Source organism: Staurois parvus, unplaced genomic scaffold (genome assembly GCF_062004578.1).
Source record: "Staurois parvus isolate SC_StPar_1 unplaced genomic scaffold, SC_StPar_1.0 ptg000141l, whole genome shotgun sequence".
NCBI lineage: Eukaryota > Metazoa > Chordata > Amphibia > Anura > Ranidae > Staurois > Staurois parvus.
In genome coordinates, this window is record NW_028317937.1 from 2,330,795 (window position 1) to 2,350,006 (window position 19,212).

A 19,212-nucleotide genomic window follows, 5' to 3' on the forward strand; every position below is an offset into this window, starting at 1 on the left:
ATCTTCAAAACATATATAAATACAATCTAGAGTATAAATCAATTACTCAAAAACATTTATAAAAAATATACAGATAACAATAGTGGTGGTATTCTATAGCAACAGTTCCTTAAAAGGCTCTGTGAGTGAAATGGTTAATCCTATAATCACTAGGATGCATGTAGAGTAGCAAATCAACAATGTGTTGAATCATCCAGATCTTCTTCTTCACTGGACAAATTAGGGTGATATATCATCCAGATTGTATTCCAAAAGAGCTTAGTAAAAGCTTCTTGTGTTGCTGAGGATGTAACACATCAAAAGGTTGAAACCAGCTCATTCTTCAGGGATTGTATACAAGGAAAAAGATAAATAATCAATATCAAAAGTGGTTGAGTAGAGTGATGTGTATTTATCCATTTCCTTGTATACCAGTCCTGAAGAAGAGGAATTTTTTTTCACTTGAAACCATTGGCTCTACCTGTTATCCTTGTATCTTTAATAAAATTCTCAAATTATGTGAATGAGATGATCTTTTGTCACTGGGCATGCCTTCACAATCACACAAGTCACTCCTGCTGAAACAGAATTCCCATCAGATCAGAAAGGCAGCAGCCCTAGGATTTCAACAGAGCCTTGTACCACTGATCATCTGTGGGGATCAACCCCCTGGAAGAGAGTTCCATCCTACACCTCACAAAAGTTACTCACTACCAATCAATTCCCTGGTTCACCAGTCCAGTGCGGTCTTCCACACTCTGGCTCAAAGGAGAGGCAAAATCCAAAGGTGGCTCCAGCCCCCCTTTCCCTGCAAAGCAGGATATTTCACTGCCTCTCCCATCCCCGCAATGATAACTCCCCCAAATGGCTAGAAAGGGGTATTACCGCTTCAAATGGCAGGCTCAGCCACAGGGAAACATAGGAGGGAAAAACATAGTGGAATAAAGGGACCAACAAACACCAAGCACAAGCATTCAGGGAGTGCACCTAATGAAGAATGTTAAAAGATCAACCTAACCTCAGCATTAAAGAGTATGTAAACCCAGCATTTCATATTCCTGATATGTGCTGCTGTACCATGTACTTGTATGAAAAAGTATCCTGTTCTCTTTGTATTACTTCCTTTGTGTCAAATCCTTGGTGTTCCTGTCAATCCCTCTGCTTTCTTATTAAAAACCGACTACACTAGGCATAAAAGCAAATCCTGGTCAGTTCTCTAGCTGTGCTGGGAAATCTCCTCCAATGATCAGACTTCTGCTTACAAAGCCATTCACTGAGAAGTTTATTGTTCTGCTGTTTATCCTCCTCCAGCTCTCTGTTCTCAGCTGCATACAGAGCTTAGAGGGTATGTGATCACGTATAAAACAGACAACCATATCACAAACATTATTGAGAGATTATTTTAAAATGAATTCCACTTCAGATAACATATAACAAAAGGTATCTACCTCCACTCTTCTCTTTCCTCTATTCTTGTTTTTACCATAAGTCCCATCCTTTGTAATCAACCTGCAGCAAGATGTTTCTTTCTTGTTGCCCTTAGCATGTCTACTGTCCCAATACCAGTTGGGAGTTATTGCTTCTGTTTGCTTGATATGATTGCAGGACTAGTTTTCTATCTTTTTTTATGTTATATTTGTGATTACTGTGTGTTATTGTACTTACATTATCCGATGTCATCCTGTGTATACTTTTTTTCTTTATTTTTACTGTATATAAAACCTATACAAGTGACTATCTTATGATTGCTATCTGTGACAGAGAAGCAACCGGTAACTTGGAAACATACATAGTGTTTCGTCCACTCTTTAATTACAGTGCCTCATTACTAGGCCATAGATCTCACTGGAAATTTTGGATATCTCTTACACAAGATGAACTGACATATGCAATTGTGGGACAGTTTAATTCCTAGTTATTGCACTTTTATCATTGGATGTGTTATATATGATTGCATTTGTTGGTTTAATATCACCGGTACAGTATCAAGTAATAAATAAGTATATCATAGGCCAAGTGAGTTGCTATTATAGGTATTTTGCATCTATATAACACCCCTTTGAGCAGCCGATATTTAGATTATCCAGCTGCTAGTTTTGCTGATCACCAAATTTATAGATATACACACAAAGAGTTATAATGTATATACAAACAGCCTTTATAGTATGGAAAGTGTATGAGAACAATATAATAACTGGAAAATGGTTGGAAGATAGTTTTTAGGCAATTTGTGTCTGTCTAATATGTTTGTGAGTTGTATTGCTTAAACTAAATAAAGGTTTATAAATGCTTTGATTAATCATTTGCCATCATCTAGTATACTTTATGTGTTTTCTTTAGAGACATCCTTTGTAGATTCATATATTTTTTGAAAACTAGGGGGCAAAGTTGATCCCAAATCCATTTCTTTTATGAGTTTGGAAACAATAAAAAATATTGAATGAAAAAATATTCCAAAAGGTAACTGATATATTAAATTGAATCTGTGGCCAGGCTATGGACAATCAAGTACTTACATATTCCTATTCCTATATTCATATAACTGGAAGTAAATGAGCTTTAAAACAACCCAGCCATTCACACTGGGACTGCATTTAGCTTTTCTAGATGAAGTCATCTGGGAATTATAACCTTTTTGCCATGTTTAGATATCCCTGCTAGAGTTAAGTTATGTTTACATGTGGTTATATGCCTATAGTCATGTTTAGAGTGTGTAATTGCAACCTGAACACATAGAATTCTATTTATTTCTAAATGTAGCTAAACTGACCACACATAAATGCAAAAAAGAGCACAGTGTGAATGGCACGTTTGCGAAATCATTACAAGCCTTTATATGCATATAGAAATATCCTTTGTATGCATTGAAAGCTGAGAATAGGTAGCAGGCAGGGGCGGACTGACCATTTGAGCACTTGGGCACTGCCCAAGGGCCCAGGGTCAGTATGGGGCCCCATGAGATTCCCCTGGTACCTTTAATTGGCTTTTTCATAGGTTTTTTTGGGTGTGGGCATGGACACAGGGGCCCCATGATCCCCTATTGCCCGGGGGCCCCATGAGTTGTCAGTCTGCCCCTGGTATCAGGTACAAAACTCCCTGGGGTGAGCACACTTTCAGGCACAGATACCAGTCCAGTGATGTAGTAACAAACAGTTACTTACAAATATATTTACAAGTGCTGTACAGTGGTCAAAAAAATAAAAAAGGCAAAAGCTCTAAAACAAAATCCTAGCTGTGTCATGGCACTGACTACACACATTCACATCTTAACTCGCAGGCTGAGTAAGTTTGCCAGTCTTGACATAAAATTTTACAGCATCCCCCAACCTTGCAGCTCTCACAGACATGACGGGGTTTATTTACTAAAGCTGGAGAGTCCAAAATCAGACTCCCTTCTGCATAGAAACCAATCAGCTTCCAGGTTTCATTGCCAAAGCTTCATTGAACAAGCTGAGGTTAGAAGCTGATTGGTTTCTATGCAGAAGGGAGTCTGATTTTGGACTCTCCAGCTTTAGTAAATAAACCCCGACTTGTCTGTTCCCCAGGCTCCAGAGCACTGACTCTGAGTTCCAGGTGAACCTAAATTGCCAAAAGGGAGAGGTACAAAACCTGAACTGGATAGAGAATCAGAGGTCTCTAATTGTGTATGAGAAGAGCCTGGGAGTTGTGTAAACCCCAAACAGGACTCCAGGCTCCCTTTGAGACATTCTGCTACAGCATATAAATACCAGTTTGTCATTGCCAGTGTGAATGAGTCCTTCGTAGCTCAGCTCACTCCTTTTCCCCCTCCCAGGGCACCTATTTTGCCTTTACATTAGAGATTTGAAGGCTGCAAAGACACTTCTGAGAGCAGTAAGAGTTTAGCTGCTAAGGGAAGGACTTGAATGATCTTTGTGCTTCTGCTGTGTACTTTGAAGATAAATTGCTCCACAGTGCCTGCAGCAACAGAAGTCAGTGAGTACTTATTTTAAGCTGAAATTTAGCTACAAAAATCTCTATAACTTTAGTAACCTAACTTACTCATATTAAATATGTTCCACACCATGCAGACAGCTGGATCCTACAGTAAATTTTAGTGCAGGGATTTTATGTCCTTTTCCTGAATTTCCGGCACTGCAATGGTTAATAGTTTCAAGTCTTTGATGAAGCTACAGTAAACAAGCTCTGGGTGGTGACCTGCCCCCTCCTCTATCACCCTCCACTGGGAAAAGTTGTCTCATAGGGTACACAATCTCTGAATGGGAAACAAGCAGATAAGTAACAGCATTTTTCAGACTTCTAGATGTACAAAAATAAATATACCTAATAAATGTCTATATATACAAATACCAAGCACAGTTCAGAAAACAATTTTAGTAGCCCCGGTGCCAGAAAATTGTTAAAGAGTGCACAATTTTTCCCCTTAATATCTCAATGTTATGTGTAAACCTTGAAATCCAGATAGTTAAAACAATAATGCAAAGTTTAGAGTAGCATGCAGGAGATTTTTTGTATTTCAATTGGAAATTTTCTCTTTGGTAATTACCTTGTTAATCAAGCCAATACTAGGTCTATTAGTGTTAATGGTGTAATAGATTGTTGAATTCCTATAATTTATATTAGTATTTTATTTAGATTTCTTTTCAATTTCCCGTTTTGTTTTCATAATTACTCCTTTATTCTGACACTAATTAGATTGTTATTCTTGAATGCCTTTCTGACCTCTAATAAATTGTTTCTTTTTTTATATAACTATTTTTTTTGCTTTTTAACATCTGAAATACTAATATGGACATTTTGCATTTTTGTTAAAATCTCTTAAAAAACAGACATTTAAATCCTGGCAAAGTCTATTTTTTTATTGGAAATCTACAGAACCAAATAAAATCTATTGCTCTGTATCAACAGGCCTTATGAATAAACTTTTAATCAACATCTCAGAAGTTCAAGGAACAGTTAATTTATAAATAAGTAACTCCTTCAGTTTTAAAGAGGATAAAGCAACAATAATTAGCAAACAGAAATTCAAAATGTTACTATTAATGTTGCTATCAGTTAAGCACCCAAAGGAAACATATAAAATAAACTTATATATAAAATCTATATATAAAATCGAGCGCAGTGTATAGGTGTAAGTACGGTAGCTGCTTGCACAAAAAGGCACCTCGGGAACCTCCAAAGTAATTGATAAAGAATGAGAGTGCAGCGCTAACCCAAATAGCGATTAAACATATGATAGACCACATATGATAGTGGATCAGTAAAATGTCAGTGTAAGTTCATCAGATGTGCTGAAAATGCATACAGTCTCCAATATGTAAAAAACCAAAAGTAGTGACTTTCAGAAATTATAATAGCCAAATAATGCACTAACCAGATAGCGCATATTAAAGCGCATGGAGCATTTAAGACCTGCCCCTGGTGCTCAGCCACTGTATCACTGGAGCCAGGAGATGTCATCTATAGGGTGACCACTAGATGTCATCTATCCGGATGGAAGCTGAGTCCAGCCACTGTATTAGAGGATCAGGCGGATGTCATCTATAGGGCGACCACTAGATGTCATCCGTTCCAGGAGGAGCTGTGTCATGGATCCAGGGATGTCACTTGCAGATGTGTCCTTTGCTCAGCACAGCCCCAGGACCTTCAGAATTACAGGCTCCCCAGAAATAAAGAGCCCGTGGAAAAAGGTCTCAAATAGTGTGATATCGTTTATTAAAGTAGGTAAATAATCAGAAAAGAACTTACTAACAACGGTTCAGCTGCTCATAAACGGCCAGACCAGAGGTACATGTACACAGGATATAAATAGCTTGGCACTTCCCTAACGCATATCGTGTGAGTACACATCATCAGAGGGACTGTGCCAGTGGTAAAAGGAGTGTTTTTATACATAAAAAAGCGCCAAAATACACCGCAATGCGGCGGCGCCGTTATTGCCGGTTCGCGCATGCGCAGTAGCGGTCGCGCGGTCGCGCATGCGCACTAGCGTTCGCGGCGGCCATTTTTAAGAAGCCAAAACACATTATGGACATACAAGTGTTGGTTCAGCAGTAATCTTAGTGGGAACAAGATACTGCATTCCTAAATCAACACGGGGCAAGTGGATTAGCTGAAATTACACATGGAACATACTTAATGCCCCATTGTAACAAGAACAGCGTGGTGAAACAATATTAAGAAATATATTAAACTAGAAAATACTAAGGTGCATCGACTTTTTACAGCGATTATAGCACTCCAATAGGAATGTACAGATAAAGGCAAAATACATCAAATGCGTCAAACATATAAATTAAAACCACTCTGGTTAAAAAGTAATATCATTAAAAATATTAAATTTTAAAACCAATGTACTAAGATTAAGGTGCATCAACTTATTGAAAGCGATTATGTTACTCTAGTATGAATACAAGTAAAGACAAATTACGTCAAACATATAGATTAAAACCAATCTGGTTCATAATGTAAAATCATTAGAAATATTAAATTCTAAAAGTAATAATGTACTTTAGATCATAAACGATCGATCAGCTGGTATCGATGAAACAATTAATATCTAATTCTACGTTTAGTCCCTGTGGAACTTGGGACTGTAGAAGATATATCCATTTGGTCTCGAGCATGGAGACCGCTCGTTTTTTGTGGATACCCCTCCAGTTACTTTTGATGGTATCGATACCCACAAAACGCAGGGAATGTGGATTCCTATTGTGTCGCTGGCGGTAATGCATAGACAAGGAGTGCTCCTTGTAACCTTTCTTAATATTGACCAGGTGTTCTCTCAATCTGTCTCTCAGTCTCCTTGTCGTTCTACCTACATATTGCTTCCCGCAACTACATTCCAAAAGGTAGACAACATAGGAGCTGTAGCATGTGATCATAGACTGAATGTCAAAAGATCTACCAGTTGAATTCGAACAGAAACTTTTTATCGGGTTCTTGTGAATTCCATTACAAGTGCATATCATACATCTGTTACAAGGAAAAAACCCTTTTCTATTTAGAAAGTCAAACGTGAGTTGCTTTGGGGGATTGACAATGTTGGGGGCTAGTCTGTTTCATAGTGAAGGTGCTTTTCTGTAGATGATTTCTGGATGCTCCGGTAAGGCTTTACACATCACCGGGTCACTCTTAAGAATGTTCCAGTTCTTCCTAATAATTCTGGCAACTTCTTTATATTGCATTGAAAAGGTAGTTGTAAAGGGACAGAAAATCTCTTTATTGGTCTTATGTTGTGTAGTTAGCAGGTTAGTCCTGTCCAAACTAGCCACTCGGTCAATCTCCATATCCAGTAGTTGGCTGTCATAGCCCTTTTCTATGAATCTTGTTCTAAGAATGTTAGACTGTGCAATGAAATCTTGCATATTACCACAGTTCCGCCTTATCCGAAGAAATTGTCCCCTGGGGATGTTATCCAGCCATCTAGGCAGGTGGCAACTGTCTTTTGGGATATACCCATTTCTGTCTGTGCTTTTAAAAAAGGTTTTGGTGGTAATTTTAGTGCCATCATTGATGAGGGTGAGATCCAGAAAATCAATACTACTGTAACTATGATTAAAAGTGAGCTTAATATTTAAGTTGTTGTAGTTTAGAGTGGTAAAGAAATTTTGTAGTGAGGAATCATCGCCATCCCATAGCAACACAATATCGTCTATGTAACGCCGATAAAACCGCAAATGTGGCCAATCCATGGAGTATATCACCTCCTCCTCCCATCTAGCCATAAAGATGTTAGCCAGGCTTGGTGCGAATTTTGCACCCATTGCGACGCCTGTGATCTGCAGGTAATATTTATTGTCGAACCAAAAATAATTGTGCTTCATTGCGAAGCTTAATAGTTCCAATAAATACTGCTTCTGAATGCATGGTATGTCCATGGTCTCATTTAGATAATATTCCGCCGCCTCTAAGCCATCTGTATGATTAATATTACTGTAGAGCGAAGCAACGTCCGCCGTTACCAAAAAAGTAGGTTTCTCTAATTTTATGTCCATAATCTCAACCAGGATTTGTTTTGAATCTCTCAAGAAAGATGGAGTATTGCGGACTATTGGCTGTAAGAAAAAATCGATATATTCTCCTACCCGAGAGCACAAGGACCCTATGCCACTCACAATGGGGCGACCTGGAGGATTGGTAGGGTCCTTATGGATCTTGGGCAGGCAATAAAGGACCGGAAGCCTGGGTACAGTGGGGCACAAGTAATCCCGTTCTTTTTTATTTAGGATTCCTGAATCAGACCCTTTTGTTATCAGAACTTTCAAAGCTTTTTTATATGACGAAAGAGGATTACCCGGAAGTTCTAAATAGGTATCTTTATCCTGGAGGATATTCTGAACTTGGATTAGATAGTCTGATTTATTCATGACCACAACTCCTCCCCCTTTATCCGCTGGTCTAATTACCAAATCCTTTTCTTTTAATAATTCATTTGTCATCAGGTCTATTTTTTCTTGGCTAAATGACCTATTATGCCATTTTTTTACCCGTATATTGTCAAAATCTTTAAGAACCATATTTTTGAATACATTGATATACGAATGTGCCTGAGGATTAAACAAAGAGCGCTGCACTCTCATTCTTTATCACCCAAAGGAAACATGACATATTTTACTCACAATTTTCTTATATGTGATTGATGTTAACATGAATATAGACACAAGTACTGGGTCCAGGCAAGCTATAGCTGCAGGGTAAAGCGGAGACAGCTAAATGACAAAGGTAAGCTAGCTAGGAAAAAGGGTGCTGTTAGACTAATTTAAGCCCAACAGCCATACAAGACTTCAGTTGTAAGTTGTAGCTTTAATTAAAAAAATTAAAATCAAAAGTAAAAGTGCAATAAATCATCAACAGTCAGCTTTTCAGCAGCTGAACTTTATCAATAGAGGCAGCTTTACCATTAAATAGAGGCAAAATTAGAGAGCAGATATTAGATTGTGAAGCATGGATCCAAGCACAGTGACAGCATCACTGAGGGCTAGGTTAAGCAATAGCAGACGGGGCAGAGACATTATGGCATGAAGGCAGCAGAATGATCTGCAATTGCAGGTCTTTCAAATTGCTGAGAAAAACTTCCCTCAAACCAGGGTGTATTCACAACAGCTGTGTGAACTCCATGGGGTTGCTAGCAGGGAAGAGAGGGGCACAAAAGGTTCATTACGTATGGCCTTAAAAATAAATAATCATTGGTCACTAGCATGGGTCACAAGGTTTACTTTGTAATATATAACATATCTAATAGCCCCTACACCCAAGAGTTTTTGGATTTATTAAACACATAGGTGAACTACATTTGGAATATGAACTGAATAATGGTAATATTTATACAGTTCTTCATAGAGCAGACTGATGGCAGTGATGGTGAATTGCATTCCTAAACATTTCTATTAGATTCTTGTAATGACTATACCCTGGCTCTTACAGATGTAATAGTTAAGGCCCTACCTCTGAATTTTGGATGTCTTTCATTTTTGGGGTTTAGCTTTGCAGAACTGTTTTAAGGTTGTATTATATTGATAAACAAGTCAAAGTGAAAACTAGGAAAATCAGCAAATTAAATTTTTTTATGAATATATGCATGCAGATTTACCTCTACTTCAGCATTTAATCATATAGAATTGGCATAATGGCATCTCCAAAATTTGCACAATGTAAAATGTGCCAGAGAACTTCTACAACTTCTAAGCCAGGAATTCTCTTCATCTATACCAGATCCTTATCCTTGAAAAAAAAAAATAGTGTGTGGTTCTCCTCTAAAATACATACCAAACCCTTATTCGAGCATGCGGCCTGGCTGGCCAGGAACAGAGGAGAAAAACATGTATCCTATCTCCTGAACCATGGCAGTTGGAGTCCACATGCTTACAACATGGGGTGGCTTTCTTGCCCAACATAATTCTCTCCTGATGACTGCTTGCTGCAAATGACAGCTCCATAGCTGAGAGGTGATTGCAAACAAGGGGGTGGGGAATCCTGGGTAGTATAATTGACCAATAATGAACATGACCATATTTGGTAAATGGCATCCTCCAGGATCCTAGATCATATCCTTGTTTGGTCAATTACATCACTCAGACTTTGTCAAGTCTCTTGACAAAGCGCAACTGCATGAAACATGTCGTCTTGGTAATGCTGCATACGCTCCCAGCTGAAGCCGATTCCAGACACTGCCTTCCACCCTTTCGCTTGCCATGATGACGCCATCCAGGACTGACACCACGTGATTCGAAGCTGACAGGAGCATTCTCCGATCTCAGCTCCCTTTAGAGCGGACGGGCCGTCCATTGGAGTCACACTGTTTATTTCAGGCTGGTCAAATTTTATTATATTTGCTACTTTGTCTCACTTAATAAAGATGCACTTTCATTAAGGTGCTTGACTGAGAGTATTTTCCACAGTGCCTATTCTTTTCAGTTCTCTTAGTTTTGAAAGGGCTTCCAGATTCTGATAAGCTCCCTGTCCACAGTTTCCCACAACCACCAGGTCAGGGTTTTTGGGGAGAAGCCCTTGACCTTATCAGTATGAGGATAAGGTGTTTTGCCAGGGGTATGTGCCCTGGTATAGTTCACAGGAAGGGGTGGCAATGTTTATCCTCCCTTTTTCCTGGTCTGCCAGGCTGCCTGCTCAGATAAGGGTGTGGTATGAATTTTGGGGGCCCATGCCATTTCTATTTATTTATTTTGCATTTGGGACCCCTTACAATCCATGCTTGACCTGAAGGATACCATTTTTTGCTTACATGTCAGCTACCACAAATGGACTGGCCAGGGATAATTCACTGGTTGTTAGGACATTAGCAGCCTGTGTCTCTCTAGCAACCAGCCTGAGCAGGAAGCATTTAGTAACAGTAGTAGAAAAAAGGATGCGAGGAATTGTGGAGGGGAAGCTCCATCCCTAATTTGAAGCCAGGCTTGTGCCAACAAAGCAACAAAATGCTAAGTTTAAAAAGGGATGATCCTGTTAGTGAGGTGTTGCTTTGGGTGCAATAGGATATAAATCTGGCCCCTTCTGAAGCTGATTGTTAAAAAGGAAAGAAGTTAAGTGTTGATCTTTTTAACTATAGATTTTCTTTAAATGATAATGAATATTTATAAACAGTAAAGCCTTAAAAAGTGTAATTCCTGCTTCACTAACAAAGATTTCAGAGGCATTTTAATAAGTTACAATTATCTGAATAATAACTTGAAAAAAAAGGAAATTTCATATTTTCACAGAAACAAAAAAACACACATTATAAGTAAAGTACAGTATTCCTATGGTATCAATAATGACACTGTTTAACTTTCTTTTTTCAATGTTGAGATATATAAATCGGCTCTCTTTAGCACTCTCCACAACATGGCTTTGGTTACAGTTCTCCTTGAATATATTCCTGTAATGCTCACTTACAGTCGTGAGTGATATGAAGAGCAAAACAGCTGATACATTTTAAAGCATAGGTATTCTAATGTATAAATGGATACTAATTTTAAGACCTTTTGTCACTTCTGGATGTTTTATTTTAGGTCTCGGTACAAGCTACCTGTGTGACCCTAACTGCTATGAGTGTGGATCGTTGGTATGTGACAGTGTACCCCTTGCGATCTTTGCGTCAGAGGACTCCCCGTGTGGCTGCAACTGTCAGCCTCGGAATCTGGATTGGTAATTATGTTCTTCCATCCATTAATCCTGTAAAGAAGGTATAAGGGTAAACATATGATGTGCAAAAAAATTACCCTCTAGCAAATGCTGTATAAGCAGTAGAGATGATATTTGGGTTCAGTAAAGAACTAGGTCCAAGGCAAACCCAACCTGTTACAGACCAGCTGAACTAATGTAGCATATTGCCTGCCCAAATTTATTATAGTGATATTGCACTGCCTTGAACTTTGGTCATCAGGCTTTGAAGAATCAATAATTGGGGCTATGATATGTGCTAGTCCCCTCTGTATAAAAAGGGGGGAACACAGAGCAGCCATCAAGTCAGTGTCGTGGAAGCTCTTGCAAAGAGAAGATAGTGAAAACTGTTAAACTTCATAGGGAGAGAAGGAGGTCAGTTAAGAAACTGTGCTTTAATTCTTATTGGTAGCTATTGGGCAATCAACCCTTTTAGTGCCTTTTTATTTTTGTTGTTCTTTTTTTTGTCCTTGAGTTGATGTCAGCATTCACTTTTAGCATGATGTCCCATCTATGGAGTACTTTTTTTTGGCTGCAAAGCTTCATCTTCACCTTTGCAGGGGTATTATGTTTGATTGGTATTTATGGTATGTTGATATTGTCTATTTTTATGTTAAACTGTTTTTTTTCACTATTAAGTTTCTCTTTACAAAATTGGGTTTTTGTTTCAGGGGTTGTATTTTGGGGTTTCCATTTCTTTTGAGATTTCTTATACTAATAGGGCCTTCTTTTATGTTTGGGGTTATCAAAGATCAGCATTCACTTGTACCTGACCATCCATTATTGGAGCTGCCTCCAAGGTGTGTACCTAAACCACCTTAAATTACTCATATTCCTAGTATCTCTTATCCTCATAAATAAAATTAATGATATGAATATGCCAGCTAGGCTTATCATTCCTGAATAAAACAGTCCCATTGCTTGCCAATTTATTATAACACAGGATTTATATAGTACCAGTATAACACAGTTTGTGCAGTGGTTTTCAACATCCTAATTCTTGTAACATCTTAGGTCTAAAGTTGGTCTTTAAAAGTGTCCTTCTGCTGTTCTCTGCAGTATCTTGATTCTTGCAGTAAAACCCCCACCTGTGCTTTTTGTTACTAGCAAATTTGGGCCAAAAATTGCTATCAAAAATTGTCCTGCTTCTGTCCATATTTCCACTCTAAGGGGCCCATGTGGCATCCCTGTCACATTAGGTGTTACACTGGGGATTGACAATTACAATCTACCTGTTGATCATGGGTAGGTGACTGATAGATTGCACCCTCTCCTTTCTGACCCCCACAACCTGGACAGGAGTGTTGGCAGCATTTAGTGGAATTGATCCCTGTATCTTCCTCCTGCAGCTGCTAAAAGCTTGATTTTCTTCTATTCCCTCCCGCTGTCATTCAGTGGCTGCAGAAGGAAATACAGGGCATTGGTTATAGTATATGCCACCCCCTGCCGTTGTGGGGGAACGTTTCAGGATGGAGAGCGGGGAAGGGGCCAGTAAATGTAATTTACCAGCACTTTCCTTTTCTGAATGAACACAGTAAGTGACGGGTATCGATCACTCATTGTGTTAATTCATAACTGACCTATAGTAAAGCTTCAGTTTGTGAATGAACAGGGACACAGTGCAGAGCTCTTCCTGTTCATTCATTCTGTGTAGCTGAGGCTACAGAGCTGGAGATTGCAAATAGTGTCTAATTTCTCTGTCTCAAACGTGAGACATCAGGGGTCTGTTTACACTCCTGATATTTCATCAAATCCACGCAGCAGGGCTGCTAAAAATATTGTAAATATAATTTAAAAAAATACAATTGGAAAAAATAAAATTGGAAAAAATAGTGAAAAAAAAAAATACAAAAATTGACCTTGTCCTCTGCCCTACTGACAAACTCCACTTCCATACTGACACCATCCACTGCTCTATGACTGACATTGTCCACTGCCCTACTGGCACTGTCTACTGCTCTACTGACACCATCCACTGCCCTACTAACACTGTCACCTGCTCTACTGAATGACACTGTCCACACTTAAGGTAAGATAAGTTTATATTTTTACAGTGACATTTGTTTTATTATATTTTTCTAAGTTTTACTTAATAGTTAGGCGTTGCTAGTTAATTTCTTAAAAAAAAAATAAAAGCGTACTGAACCCCAGTGATCTTTGATCTCTTTCATGTTATGCAAGTAGATCTCCATCTCTCAAAGGTTTACCTACTTCTGGTTCATACTGTGTTGCTGGGGAAAAGCTCTTGCCATGTCACCCGGTGTAGGTAATTCAGCAAACTCAGAGGGTCCACACTGACCAGGCAGGGGCCCACACAGGCCTGTTCTGGGCCCTCTGAGTTTCTGGTTTTACCTACACATAGTGATGAGGCAAGCCCTTTCCCCCAGCAGTGCACTCCCTGCTCAAACGGTTTTAATCCCCACCTCTGATGCCCCAGAAGGGGGGGGTAACCTGGAGGGTGACTTTTAGTAGATGCCCATCTAGGTATCGTCTTTTATGTATCTATGTATCTTGATAAGTCCTGATAAAAAAGGTAGTGTTAAGCACTTCATTGTTTTAGCAGAGTTCCGAGGCCAACATATGAAATTGGAACACATGTTGGGCAACAGTAATCCCATTATGAGTTGAAGGAGTATACCAGCTGCAGAAGAAGTTCTTCCTGTTTATTAAAAGTCTTAAAGATGGTGTCCATGAAGAGGGCAAGACATAGAATCACGAAGAAATCCATTCCAAAGTTTCATTAGAGAGGAAAAACCATATAAGCTATCTTGAAGCAACCAGTAGTGAATTTGTCATCCAAAAGTTCAAATAGAACACTGATTAGTGAACCCATGACATGCCTCATCCAGTAGTTACCAGAGGAATAAGACAGCACAGAGAAGTAAAGACTGGAGGTGTCAACTGCAACAGGTTATGCTGTGGCTGCTAGTGATGGAGCTGGAAATGAAAGAGAAACTTGCAGATAGTCCGATAGGCAGAAAGATCCTGCATAAACTGCATAATTCAGTTTTAGTTGGCCTGCTGGGAGTCGGGTTTCTAAACCATTAGTTGCATAAGATTGTCAGCCAGAAGTGGGATCTCCAATAAGCTCATGGCCTGAGCAATCTGTCAGAAAGGTTAATGAAGTGAACATACAGTACATGTGAGCAAGTGATATGGGATCTCCCCTTCAGTGCAGAAAATCAGAAATAAAAGGTAACCAACTTAATTTTGTGATGGTGATACAACAAATAAAAAAATTATTATAAATATTCATAAAAAATACTAATTATTCAATAAAGTGATTAAAAAAATGTCTCTAATGTCTCTCAATTCAAAAAACAACACGATGTGAAAAATCCATCACCAATTGTGCAAAACTCCTTCACCAACAGAAATGAATAAACTCACCAGAGGAAGTTGCTAGTAAAATTATAAATAGCTTTGGGAGCAATGGTCTGCAGACTGATAACCAACGGCAGAAAGTCTCTCCAATTATGTCCAGATCTTTGTATACCATATAGTTCTCATAGGGAAGAGAACAACGCAGGCGATAGTGTAATATTGTATAGCAGGTTTTTATTTAAAAAACATCATATCCAAACCACTCACATGGTAAAGTGCTATAAGCCGACATCAGCATGAACCATACAACACATAAACCGTCTCAAAATCCGGAGACACTGGCAGCTTACCGAATGTAGTGACGTTACTCTGAAGCCCCACCCTACGTGTTTCGACACTTGACGTCTTCACGGAGTGGAAGGGTGAACGTCACTGCATACAAGCAATTTATACCTCACACGATAACATACGAGGACAAATGGCTTTGACAAAAATACATATATACGAATATCATATCAATACAACTTAAACCATTATAATATACTAGCAAATATGTTTATAAAATAGCCAATATGTACTCGATTTGGACAATATCTAATTCAATGATCATTTAAAGGGCTAGTCAATATTAAAGCCGAACTCTACCTTACGACACACAATATGTATCACATATAAAAATGTAGAAAAAAGAGGGGGGAATCTTTAGGCACCCTCACAGATGTTGTACTTACCCTGTGCTGACCCCAGGTTGCAACCCCTAGGTTTTACCTGCTCTAATGTGTGGAGACTAACCCACACTAGCAGAAACAGATGATCGTGACAGCATTCTAGTAGCAGCAATAGTGATAGGAACCAAGCTAGGGAGAGTGACTTAAGTACTGCAAAGCACACAGACACAGGCTGGGATACAGAACATACCATATAGCATACTGGCTAGAACTGCCCAGGCCAGACCAATCAATAAGACAGTGAACCCAAGCACATTAATTAATTGGACAAACAAAGGACCAGACCAGGCAGCAGGACTGCAGACTTCACCAGAGCAGACTGGAACACCATGAAGACCAAGAAGAATAGAAGCACAAGCCAGAGGTCAGGACCGACAGCACACAAGCAAATCCAAGAGAGAGAACCAAGGTTGGCATGCAGAAGTAATTTCTATAAAGGCACAGGCAGGAAATAATCACACAGGAAAGGAGCTCATAAGTAATCAAAAGCATTGCTTGGAAGCCAGATATGTGGAGGCTAATCCTTTATATATCCACAGTCCCCTAAGAAGAAGCACACCTATGACATCATTGTCAATGCTGTTACAGAAAAAAAACAGAAGCACCACCACTTGGCGATAGTGAGGGAGCCTAGTAACATGGGAACCAGGATGGTAAGTAACTGGAGTGTCTGTTTATACTATTGTATAATATGTGCTCTTGATTAAAAGAAACACTGGGAATCTGGGTACATGCTAGTTCCTGTGGTCATTAATAATCTTGTTTCCAGAAATTCATTTTTAGAAAAAAAAAAAAAAACAAAGTTCCATATTATGAGCTCTGCATTTATAGTATGTTCATATCTTCTTGTATTAAAAATAGTCGACTTCTCCAGTTTTCCCGAGTGTCTTGTAGAAGTTTCTTCTGATTTATTTTGTGTGTTTTTCCATTCCATTTTGCATTTTAGTGCCTCATCATAACAAACTTGTTGGATTCATCTCCTGCCAGGTCCTCTGCCTAAGTCAGTAGCTCTGACTCTTTTATCAGATGTAGTCTTGAGCTCAGGGACAGGGTGGCTGGATACTAGGAATGGTTCCCGACCATGCAGGTGTCTGTACTGAACTGTATATGTTTGCAATTGCTCCACCAGAAGAACTAAAGGCCAGATTTGGATTATTTGCTAAAGCATCAGTAATTAATGTCAGTATTACCACCAACACTAAATGAAATCTTTCATCCATGCAGCCAGCTAGCAACCAAGGTCTGACACAGATTTTAAGGGGGACCCACGCCAAAAAACAAGGGCAATAGGGTGAGCATATCAGGCCATATGCCCTTCACATGGAGGGAGTACTTTTCCAGGGTCCCCCTCATGTTGGCAAAGCACTTTGTTCCCATGTTGATAATGGCAAGGGCCCCATATCCCTTGCCTGGTGGATGTGGGGGACTTATCAGAATCAAGAAGCCCCCTTAAAGTAAGGGATCCTGGATGACACCATAGGCCAAATATGGTCATAACCCTTTGTTTATATTCAGCTTCCAAACCAGGAAATCGAGAAATGTTGTTTGTGGAGATGAGTTACTCAGGAGTGGATCATGTCAATGGGTCTGACAATATATTTATGCTGTGGGCCATTTGTTTGTGCTTGTTATGTACTGTTTATATATTATTTTGTAAATTATTAACTGTGGCCACTAGGCAGCCCCTACTCATTCATGTGGGAGTTGGATATCTGAGGGTCCCTTAATTTGAAGGGGACTACCAGGTTCTGATCATTTCTCCCTTCCACAGACCCCCAAGTGCATTGGGGAAGAAATGTGAGGAAGAGTTGCTTGTCCTCATCAACATAAGGACAATAAGGGGAATTTATCAAACCTAGAGCAGACAGAAACTGGAGCAGCTGTGCACGGCAACTAATCAGCTCCATCTGATGAATTCCCCTCACTGTGTAGTTTTAATAAATTCCCCTCAATGTGCTTTGCAATGGGGGAGTCTACCCTGACAAGATTTCCTCTCCATGTTGAGGACATGTGGCCTAGTTTGATTGGGGGGGTTGTCTCACTGCTCCCCTCCCTTTCCTGCTCTGCCAGGCCAAATGCTCATGAGGGACTGGTGTGGATTTTTGAGCAACACTGTGCTTTTTTACTTTCATTTTTGCGTGAGGTACCTCCTTAAAATCTATCCCAGGCCCAAATGCCCTAGGCCCATGCTTCCTTTTGGTTGTGTTTTGTGGGTTTCCACCTTATAACCCTTATTTAGGATAAATGTATTGCATGAATATCAGGGAATAGCAGAATGAAACAGAAATATCATTCATTTACAATATAAATAGTCTTTTTTCTTTCTAAGGGCTCGTTCACACTTGGCTGTTTTGCCAACGCTTGCCAAACGCCCCTATAGCGTTTGGCAAGCGTTGGTCCGGCGTTTGCGGAGCGTTTTTTAACACTCGGCAAACGCTCCACAAACGCTGCATGCGCGGTTTAGCGGCGGTTGCTAGGCGTTTGCCGAGCGTTAATAACGCCCCACAAACGCCTATAATGCAGTTTGAGTGGTGTTACCGCTCCGCAAACGCCCCGCAACCGCACCGCAAACGCCGGCCGGGCGTTTGCGGAGCGGCACCATAGACAAGAATAGGAGGCTTCAAAGCCTCCTGACTCAACCAGAGGTGTCCGTTTTGCCGCGACGCAACGCGACGCGACGCAAACGCTCCCGTTAGAACAGCACCATGTGCTGTAATGTGCAGAATTGGCAGAGGCGTTTGGGAAGCGGTAAAAACGCCTCCCAAACGCCTCTCTGCTGCCTGCACACAAGGCTAGTGTGAACGTAGCCTAAATGTTACTTTTGGTTTAGTACATCCTACAGATGTGCCACTTCACAGTCCAGTTTAAGGCATCCCCCAAGTATCTTTTTTAAAGGAATTGTGTATTTTTAATGTTTCATTTTAAGCATTTAGGAGCTGCTAACCAATTAATGATATTTATACAGTATATATATATTGCTTTGATGCATATGCCCCCTGGCAGTACCCATCTTCCATTGCCAACGATTAGCCTTCGAAACGGAGAGTGCTGATTTTCAATAATTACCTCCCTTTAACTTAAATGAACTTTGCATTAAAGTTCACAATTTGTGGATTGTTTGACATTTACACCCATCACTACTGGATTCATGGGTGTCAGTGCTTTAAAATAACCTTCTGTTTTTCCCATAACTCTGCGTGTGTGTGAATTCTGTCTCTTAAAAGGGCTGTGCCAAATGTCACTTTTCATTCCCCTCTGCTTAGCACACACAATGCATTGATAACTCTGATATAAAAGAGGAAAACTTGTGGACAATTTAATTTGTGTGTTCATATGTGTACAAAGAATTGTACTGTATTAGCACTCTCATATAAGCACTCTCCAGGAATGATAGGGAAACATGCCTTTCTACTTATGATAGAAAAATATACTGTATGTAGCCAATACCTATACAAGGAAAGCCACCTTTTTACATCTGTTTTCTGTAGGAACAGACCTACAGTGCCTAATGATAAACCCAGACGTGCATGGTTCCATCACTTGG

At 39.6% G+C, this 19,212-nt stretch overlaps 1 protein-coding gene across 1 annotated transcript in view; it reads left to right on the plus strand.

Moving 5' to 3' along the window:
• Nucleotides 1-19,212, plus strand: part of KISS1R (KISS1 receptor) — a 375,693-nt gene that overhangs the window by 262,055 nt on the left and 94,426 nt on the right. The window contains exon 3 of the mRNA XM_089673576.1: nt 11,466-11,601. Coding sequence (XP_089529702.1) covers nt 11,466-11,601 — 136 coding nt within the window. The remainder of the gene's footprint in view (nt 1-11,465; nt 11,602-19,212) is intronic.